This window comes from Nuphar pumila, chromosome 9 (assembly GCF_984573655.1).
Source record: "Nuphar pumila chromosome 9, dmNupPumi1.hap1.1, whole genome shotgun sequence".
NCBI lineage: Eukaryota > Viridiplantae > Streptophyta > Magnoliopsida > Nymphaeales > Nymphaeaceae > Nuphar > Nuphar pumila.
In genome coordinates this window covers 114,570,558-114,580,881 of record NC_143257.1, presented here as the reverse complement: position 1 = coordinate 114,580,881, position 10,324 = coordinate 114,570,558, and the positions used below count along the sequence as shown (strand labels likewise).

Here is a 10,324-nt window from a genome sequence, read left to right as displayed (position 1 = left end):
TAGGGTCAAGCATGATTGTGAACAATAGGAAGGCATCATCATCATTAAGCCTTAAACAACTATGTAGGGTCAGCTTTACAAAGTCTTGTTTCTTAACTGCTACCTATCTAAAGCTATGAACCTGGACACGCCATTTTACCCTCCGTACACAAGATTGTATTTAATTTATAATTATATTTTCAGTTTATAACTTTATATTTTCAGTATGTAATATATATTTTAGATATAGCATACATATTTAGATTATATTCAGTTTATTTTGTATTTATGTGATATTTAATATATATATATATATACATAATTGTGTCCCCGTACCATTTTTTTCGAATTTTCGTGTTGTACCTTCTGCACCCGCACCTGCACCTGCACCCGCACCCGTACCCGTACCCGTACCCGTACCCGTACCAAGGTGACAGATCTAAAGCTACAACCTCAGTTGCTTTATAATCTTTCATATCCCCTTTTATGGCCAAGCATTCAACTACCATGTTAACATATGCATCTCTAAGACGTGTACTTATTGTTTTTTAATTGCCACCACTAAGCATAATACAAGAGCATCAATCCTGCAGCAGTCTTGTGAAAACCAAGGTTGTTCTTATCATACCATATTGTACGATGTGGTACGATATGTATTGTTAATATGAAGGAAATTGACATGATGCGCACTCGTATCGATACGAGTATGTGTGTATTTGTATCGTAGAATGTAGTCATTTATCATACCAGAATCGTACAATACGAGATCGACACACTTAAAAAAGGACTGAATTGTAATTTTTGAGTTTTGGGTTTTAAAAACCTCTTGAAGGCCAACTCCATCATTTGTGTAGAAGTCATTAGAGATGTATTCACGCACCCTAAGACTCGTGAGAGCGATTTGGAGGCTGATCCATGCACAAGGGAGAGGGATTTTGCGGTTTGTTTAAGTAAGAGTGCATTTCCACCATTTTTCACTCAAGAAAGTAGGTTAAGGTAAAAAATCTATTTTTTGCTTCTTATTGAACTTTTTTAGGAGATGGCATCAGATGATCAAGCATGGCAATAGGGCACTTGAATAATGAATGAAAACCGATTGAAAATCGAGTGCAACTATTGTCATATTGTTATTTTGGGTGGTATCTCTCGATTGAAACATCATTTAACCGGGACACATCTAAATGTTGTGGCATGCACTTCAAGGACTTTGTTGAATGCCGTGAAATGGCAAAATTAACAATTATTTACTGGTTTGAGCAAAAAAATACAAGAAAAAAAGATAAGTGAGGCAAACATAGGGTATGACAGCTCTGAGAGGACGAAGATGAGCTTCCTATTTATGATCTTGTAGTCCCTAGCATAGCATTGGAAGTAGGAAGTTCTGCAGCAAAGGAAAAAGGTGTGGCTGGTGATAGTAGTAGTAGTTTCGCGGGCACAAAATGAAGAAGATGATGGGGGTTTTCGATATGAGGTAGATCTAGAGGCTCTATTAGGAGCTTTTTCCTTTCAATGACTTCTCCTTGAGAGAAGCCCGACATTCGTACTGCTATAATTCCCCAGCATTTAGTTGAGCAGGTGTATGTCGCAGTTGGGAGATGGTTTTATGATGCCTGCATTTCTTTCAATGCATCAAATTCATTTCATTTACAGGTCATGGCAGATGCCATAACCAGTATTGGACATGGATACAGTTCCCTTCATATCATACTTTGAGAGCGAAGATTTTAGATGCTAATGTAAATGAATTAAAAGGCTTATTGTGATGAGATGAGAAAAATCATGGGTGACCAGACAGAAAGTCGAGGACTTTGATAAAAAAAAATTGTCTATCGTCTCAAAGGAACAATGTTTTTAAAATTAATTGATTTGTCTGCTATGCCCACGACACCAGATGTATTGTTGAGGATATTAAACTAGGTTGTGGAAGAGGTGCACCCTCAAAACATTGTAGAGTTCATTACTAATAATACAGTGAATTATAGTACAGCAGGTAAAGAACAAGCAAAAAATTATGGGTCGTTCTTTTAGACCCCATGTGTTGCCCATTGCATATACCTCATGCTTGAGAACATTAGCAACATGGATAAGATACTGCATACAATTGAATGCTGCTAAGAAATTACAAAATTTATTTATAATCATGCATGGGTTTTGAGCTTAATGAGGAAGTATACTAATGGTGTTGGAGGTCATGGATAATGGAAAGAAAAAGTTTTTATTTGCCCATATGGAACATCATTGACCATAGGTAAATTGGGCAACTTCATCAACCTCTTCATGTTGCATCGTATTATTTAAATCATGTATTCAGATATTCCCCTACATTTAAGTTGGACAGGAAAGTCAACAAGGGCATCTTGGATTGCATTAAAAGGTTGAGCCCAGATTATGACATTCAATATCAGATTCATATAAAAATGAAAATTTACGACAATGCATTGTATGATATTGGGAGACCTGCAGCAGTGTGAAACCTTAATACGATGCGCACAGGTAAATTATTTTTTTATTTCAATTTTAATTTCATGTTATTTAGTTATGATGTTTTGTATGATTGTGTGATTTGTATCAATTATTGTCTTATTAATTTCTCATTTTCTTGTTTTTTCCATACATGTGGTGGGCTAGGTTAGGAAATGATGTTTCAAACCTAAGAGATTTTGTTATTCGCATCCTAAGTCAAACATGCAATGCAAGTGGAAGCGAAAGAAATTGAAGTGTCTTTGAATAAATTCATACAAAGAAACAGCTTAGAGCACAAAAGGCTCAATGACCTTGTATATGTTCGCTACAACCTACGACTGAGGCAAAGGTACTTTTAAATTTATAAAGTTCATTTGTCATATTCATGTGTTTTTTAATGTTTTTTTACGCATACAAAACTCAACTAATTTTAAATTTTATGTTATCTTTTTAAGCAAATACAAAAGTTGTCATCAACGATGCACAAAGAACAATTTGATCTCATCTGTTTAAAGAACTTTGATGTATTGGATTAATAGGTTAAAGAAGAAGTAGGCCTCGTAAATGAAGAGGACATTCAATGGATAAACATGGAAGGAGATCCAGGCATAGATGATGAAGACCCCACATATATTGGAGATGATTTGAATGTCGGAGGAGAAGAAAAAGAAGATGAAGAACAAGAAAAAGATGATGATGATGATTGATAGTATACTCTTAAAAACTTGGTTATGTATTGTAATTTGTAGCTGTTAAGTATTAATAAACTTGATTTTTTTGTTTTTTAATGAATCTTGTGGCATGTTCTTAATTGAAGATATTATTATTTTGCATTGTTCTTGTGAGATTTGATGATTGATGATGTTATGTAGCTCATAGAGACAAAAATACTTCACATGTGGTTTTATGGTTGCATTTTGTGCACTTTATCATTGTTTTGTATGTTATGATTTTTTAGAATTTTTGTTATTTTTGTTATTTTTTTATTTTTTTAGAAATTTTATTTTTTTTTTTCAAATTTTACAATTTTTACGATATGATGTGTATCTTATTTTGGGCCCGACCAATACAAGTTACGATACATACAAACCTTGGTGAAAATATTATTTGAATTGCAGAAGCATTCATCTATCATATAGCACTCAACGAACTTCGTGTCACTTCATGCAGTCAGCACAAATTCTCCGAGTAATATTTTCCTAAGAATACCCCCTCCCCCACTCACTGCATAAATTCCAAATATGGAATCATTCGACATGTTGTACTGCAAAGTCTTGTATATTGATTATGACCTTTTACTCACTGGTTTTCTAGATAAACTTGAACTCCATATAGGAAAATAGGATAAATTTGTTAGCAAAATTATCTAAAAATAGTTTGTTTACAAGAAAAATGCCTAACGAGTGGAGAAAAAGCACTTTGATTCTTATATATATGAAGAAAAGTGACATTTAAAAGTACACAAGGAGTATTAACCTTATAAATTGTACTATGAATCTAATACAAGAGACTAAAACTATGCTGTAATATGAAGTTTTGGGAAACCATTTTGGTTTTATGATGGGAAGATTAAAAGCTAAAGGCTTTATTGTTAAGGAAGTTCATGAAAAGTCTAGAGACATGAGATGTTCATATACCTTTTATTGTCAAAGGCAATAGGCTTTGTTGAGCCTTCACCTCTAAAAATGTGAGGCACTCTTGCTTTGTTTTTTTAAAGGTTATACAACACGATTGCACATCCAACCAAGTAGCATGTGCATAGACAGGTCTTTTTTCTTTGGGGGTGTCATATAGAAGTGCACTATGTAAAACATAAATACAAAAATGACAATAAATAAGAAAAATATCCATTGAAGAAATTAAACAAGCAAAATAAAGCTAATATAAAGAACTCTCTGAAATTGTATTGAACCCCTACCCACATCCTCTACAAGCAAAATTATGTTTAGTTATTTAAATTTGCTACAAGACTGACTCTTATGGAGACAGTGTCTTTCATGATTCCATATACTAATTAACTAGTTTCCTAATAAAATAGAAGGCAAATCGAAATTCAAATAAATTACCAACTGGGAACAAGGCCTCCTATCCTTGCAAAAAGAGCTGCACACAGCTGCCAACCCAGACAACAACAATGCAACACATCATGAGCAAGACCTAGCAAACCTCGTTGCAGAATTGAGGGTAAATAAGATTTGAAATGGAAGTAATCTCGCATTCATTTACTAAATCAAGGGAACTCTTAACACCAATCCATCAGATGACATCAGAGAGAAGAAGGATAAACCTCATATAAAATTCATCAAGATAAAAGATAATGTAGAACAAGAAGACCTACTAAGGGAGGTTTCCAAAGGGGCAATTTTTGTCTTTCTAGTCAGATAAGAGAGCAACTACTGTGAGCCATTAGCCAATAACAAGCCCAGGCACTTGAAGGAGAGTTTAAGGACAAAAGCAAGAAAAGCAATTTGGGACCTTAGTAAAGGGGATGCCCTAGGTCCAGACACTCCCTCCAGACTTACACACAAGTTTGGCCGAACTGCATAGAGAATATAATGAAGTTCATGGTTGAATTCCATTCCAAAAGATGACCATTTGAAGTACTAAAATGCTCTTCCTTTAACTTATAACATATATATGTATATTTATATTTGTATTTGTAATGCCACCTCATTCCAAACTTCCCCTTGACATTTACTTGCTTCAACTTATGGACATGGCCTGGAATCAGCATTACATGTTGACACAATGATAGGCAAAAGGCTTATTGTGAACACGGATTATATTACAAGGTATTATAAATGATGTTGTCAATGGCAAGACTTCTCTAACAGGTGAAGACACAAAGTTCCTACCTCGAAAAAGAAAGGTTATGAGTCTTAATATTCAAATCAAGTTGTCCATGTAGCCAACTTATGCAGATGGGGGAAATGCAAACCCTTCATCAAGCATTAAGAGGTGCAAATGGAAACTGGAAAGTGTAACACATTACCATAGTAACAGAAAAAATATTATATGAGGTGCAGATTATTATATTGAGCAATGAGCAGGCAAGTCCTACTGCAAAGCAAGAAACTTGGACACTAAATAGTTTTTAGCAACAACTGACCAACAACAGGGCTGCACAGTAGACATGGCATCAAAGAATCCAAAAAATAATCCTAGACTTTGGTCCTCCACAATATCCACCAAGTGATGAGTTGAAATTTTTTGAAAATATCATTCAATCTCAAGATGCTCAGCAAACCTAAGGACATATGTCAAAGGTGATCAAATATAGTTCTGCCTCCAGGCGTCCAATTGTTATAGCAAGCAAAAATCAGTTTTTAAAAAAAAAGTACTCCACGCCCCCCAACCCGAAAAAAAACTACCTTTACAATCAAAGGAATCATGTAGAAAGTTTTGTAAATTACTCCCAAGAAGACCATCTCCCACCACAATTGTGCCGAGAACTCCTCAATAACCTTTTTGTGTATATGATACCCACAATCAGCTAAACAGAGGAAGAAAGTAAAAGGCATGCACGGTGCTTGATAATTTCACTTTTACATGATACACTATATTTACACTTATAACAATTCCTATGAACATCCTTATTCTTAGAAATGCATTTCTTAACCTATCACACTTGCAGGGACAGGTTCTACAATTGATGGTCCCTTCAAGCAGAGTAAGATCCTTACACATATTTGGCTAGTCCAATATCCATTTCATATAATATTTCTTATTCTTAAAAAACTGGCAATTGCAACTCTATAGCCAATTAGCAATAACACGACATATGGCTCAACTCTCAACATGATGCCCATGTGCAATAGATAGCATACAGACAACTCATTAGGAGGTGAACTGCTTGCAGAATCTTCCAATCAACAGAACAAAAATGCACCTTGAGACACACAAACTGCTAGAGTGACAAACTAACCTATCTGCTTAGACTAAAAATGAAACCCTGCCACTGGTTCAGGCCAGAAAACTCAATTTTCTCCCCCACCCCAAATACATTACATCTGGTCCAGGCCAGAAAACTCAATTTTCTCCGCCACCCCAGATCCATTGCATTTCAACAGAAGTAATTCAATGTACAAGTTTGGATCCACTAGAGAAAACATCATGTTGTAATATTTTTCCATGAAGAATATATGTAGTAATCACTTATCCTTTCATATAGCAGGAGTGTAAGCATGTATTAAAAACCCTACCAAATTCCAAATTCCAAATTCCAAATTCCAAACCTTCTGTCACACAACATGAAAACACAAAAGCCCCTACATAAACTCTCTTACTCTTTCTTCCCTTAGGATGAATAGAAACAGCACTTTCCACAAGTAATCCTATTCATACCAGATTACCAACACCCCAGTTAACAATATTTTCCAAGAGTTAGTATGATTACTAATCTTATTTCTGAGTTGACCACACACATGTATTTTTGAAAATACACTTGACACTTTCCATATTATAACAATGATGTTTCATATATGCTGCAAAATTTTTACTCTCAGGTTGTAGGTTGTGTAGAAGATCTACATGACAATAAACGACAATCTCCTCCAACCTGGCAGCTACTATCATCTTAGAATCAACTGATCAAGGCACTGAAAATTTCATCCATTTTTTTTCATCACTCAGTAATTCATCACAAGGTGCAATTCTGATTCAATTGTATAATTACCTACACATAATAGTGCGGTGAAGAAAGGCATGATCACAGATCGGAATCTTGATAACTATGGGAAGATTATGTCAAATAATTTATATGAATGAAATGCATACCTTTTTATCATTCAAGTTTGCAAATGAAACCATAACTGACAAATCACAATGACAAAAAGTAATAGATAACATCCACCTACCATGACGTGATTGTGGAAATGGTACTATTTCATCCATAAGAGCAAGTAATTGGTTCCTTGTAATGGAGTGGTGTGCATTGGGAACACATCAGGCAAATTAACATATGAAGGACAAAGAAAAACTATACACTAACCACAAGGATACCCAGCACAGTCTGCCTTCGACCTGATATAAGGAAGATAAAAAGATAACAAAGCTTACACAGCACCTATGAAAGTCCTGCATTCGAATAGGTGCATAGAGTTCAAGAATGCAAACACACCTTAAGTTTTGCAACTCTTAACCGTTTATATCAATAAAGCACAATCAAGCACAAAACGAAAAAGAGATAGCAGACCCAACTTTGAGAAAAGATGCAAATGAACTAGACGAGAAGCATCATCTTCGAGTTCTTTAACCTTCTCTTCAGGAAGCCTTGCAAGCAGATGGCATCATATTTTATCAAGCTTTTCAGCCTTAACAACCGGATTGGCTTTAGTCAGAGCATCACGAGCATGAGCTTTGTAATCAAATTTGCAGTTGTGTTTGTCAAAGTGGCGGTGAACTGCACAAAACAGCTCCCCACACTTACATCTAAAACCAGTCAAACCAACCCTTTTATTGCAAGAGTTGCAGTGATTCGGACCCTCCTTCAGTTTGTTCTCCCCACCTTCAGACGAAGCACCAGCTTCCAGTGGCTGAACATTGATAACCTTTTGATCCACAGAAGCAGTCGTTACATCCAAAGCCTCAGCAAATACAGGATCCTTTCCATTTCCACTGTTGCTGCCATTGCCGTTCACAATACCGCCAATAGAAGATGCAACCAACTTGGCCTGCTCCTGCTTCAATATAAAATCTTTGTGGCATTTCGAGCACATGTTCATTGTAGCTGCACTTCCAAAGAAGCCGCAGTTGTTGACACAGAGGATAGGGCCTTCAGGAGCTTGGCAGCCAGTCTGATTGTGCTCCATATTCGAGTTGTCCTGTGTAACAAAACCACATCGAAAGAAAACCTCACTATCTTTCCCATAATACCCATAAATATAACTTCCAACACATTGATCCAGTGCATCTGGTCAATGGAAAGCCTGACCATGAAACACCACGGTCTTTAACACAAGGAAAGAAGGTATTCATTTTCCAATACACATCCATATAACACAAAATTCTAATCCAGAAAATAAATACCAAAAATTGAAACGAGGAAACAGAAAAGGGGAATCCTTCTTCAGAGAAGGCACCATTCAAACAAATGAGAAATTTAGGAACCAACCCCAACCATTCCTACACAATTTCCAGACAAAGAAAATTATTTCTTGTAACCGAAGCACAAAGATGTGTACCTCTTGAACCGCTGCCCCCAATATGGAAAACTTACGCATAAAAAAATACAAACACCAAGCACAAAAGGCAGGAGGGAAGAGAAACGAAACCCGCGGGCCGATCAATACATCAATGTAGAAACCGTACAAAACAAAATTATACACAAAATCCATTCAAGAATCATAGCTTCATATCTTATCAACGCTCGCTACAACATTATAAAAAACTAAATCATTCATGGAATTATTCACATAAAACGTCGAATTGAGCGCAATACAAGGCCAAACCTTTAACAACCGACGGCAAAATTTTCCCTTTCATCACCACCAATTTTACCCTCTTAATGAAAACAAGGAATCAAAACCAATTATTAGAGAGAGAGCACAAAACGAAGTTAAAAAAATTGCACCATAAGAAATTGCCATAACAATAAAACCTCCAAAGCAACGCTAACGCCAACCCAGTTCCTCGAAGTAATCAAATCAGAGCAAGAGAAATCCCCAAAACCCTAACCCTGACACTGACCACAGAAAAATCCCAGCTTCCGCAACCCTGGGCACCCCGGTCCTCAGGATCACCGGAACCACAAATACCAAAACAAAATCGTCATCAAAACACATAAAGACAAACAAAAATCAGAAGAAAAACAAAAGAGAGACAGAGAGAGACGTACCTGATCGATCCAAACAAGACACTAGAAGGACGAAATTCCCTGGTCCGCAATAAACCGATACAAAATCAGAGGGAACTCGGAGAGAGAGAGAGAAAGAGAAATCGCCGATCGCCTCCCTCAATCGACCATCCCCATCAGCATGCCTCCGCTCGGATGACAGAAAACCCTAACCCTAGCCCCCCCGTGCGGCCGTGACCCTAGCCAAACGAGAGAGAGAGAGAGTAGCCAGGCCGGAGGAGACCTCGCTAGAGAGAGAGAGTGGCGAGGCCGGAGGAGACCTCGCTAGAGAGAGAAAGGTTCGGGGGAACGAGTAGGGAAACGATGAGGAGTATTTAAGCCTCACAGCTGCCGAGCAGCGCCAGCCAGAGGAGGTGTGGGGGCGCTGCCCGGGCTGCCCAACCTGCCCGACCGTGGCCCCTATTTTGGTCCAACTCCTTTTTATTCTTAACCCTAACTCCTCCTAATGCATAATTTGGAAGGTTGGCTTGTTTTATTTCTTCAAGAATTTTGGTTTTGGGTGTTTGTGCTGGAAAATTTGCTAAGATGGTGATGGTCTCAAGATCTTGGTGATAATTTGGTAGGTTCATATTATTGTTTCCTTTTTAAAGTTTTTTTTTTAATATTTCATCTCCTGTTTTTAGGGCTTTTTTTTATTGGGGGTGTTTATGTATGCTTGTTTGTATCTTGAAAATGATAAAAGTTCATGGAACCATACATTGGTGTCAGTGGTTGTCATATGAAAACGTGAGATTGTTCATGAATCATATGGATTCAAATAGTAGTAACATATGGGAGTTAATGGATCTTTAAACCAGTGTCAGTGGTTGTCATATGAAACGTGACCATGTTCATAAATTGTACTCACTGAACTAGTAGTAGAAGATGGAGCAGAAGTATTGTTTGGGGCTTTCTTTGGGAGCAGGAGTTAAGAGGGAGAGTTCACAATATCCTTGAAACTTTTTTTTTATATTTACGCGGAGAAACAGCCCACCGGATCATAGACCTAGCCGCGCTGGCTCTGCCTGCTGTACTTATGACCGCTGTCCC

At 37.0% G+C, this 10,324-nt stretch overlaps 1 protein-coding gene across 2 annotated transcripts; it reads right to left on the bottom strand.

Moving 5' to 3' along the window:
• Positions 1–7,371: 7,371 nt before the first annotated feature.
• Positions 7,372–9,584, bottom strand: LOC149828946 (zinc finger A20 and AN1 domain-containing stress-associated protein 8-like). Of its 2 annotated transcripts, none has more exons than XM_090017812.1 (2): positions 9,278–9,584; positions 7,372–8,264 (listed from the first exon to the last, which is right to left on the bottom strand). In XM_090017812.1, the coding sequence occupies exon 2, from the start codon at positions 8,250–8,252 to the stop codon at positions 7,731–7,733; it is 522 nt and encodes a 173-aa protein (XP_089873938.1). In that variant the 5' UTR covers positions 8,253–8,264; positions 9,278–9,584; the 3' UTR covers positions 7,372–7,730. The 2 variants fall into 2 exon arrangements, with proteins under 2 accessions (XP_089873938.1, XP_089873939.1); XM_090017813.1 differs by lacking the exon at positions 9,278–9,584 and adding an exon at positions 8,892–8,943.
• Positions 9,585–10,324: the final 740 nt, after the last annotated feature.

Bases quoted from the DNA above. Each gene is read 5' to 3' on its own strand.
- LOC149828946 (XM_090017812.1), bottom strand. From the start codon at position 8,252: ATGGAGCACAATCAGACTGGCTGCCAAGCTCCTGAAGGCCCTATCCTC.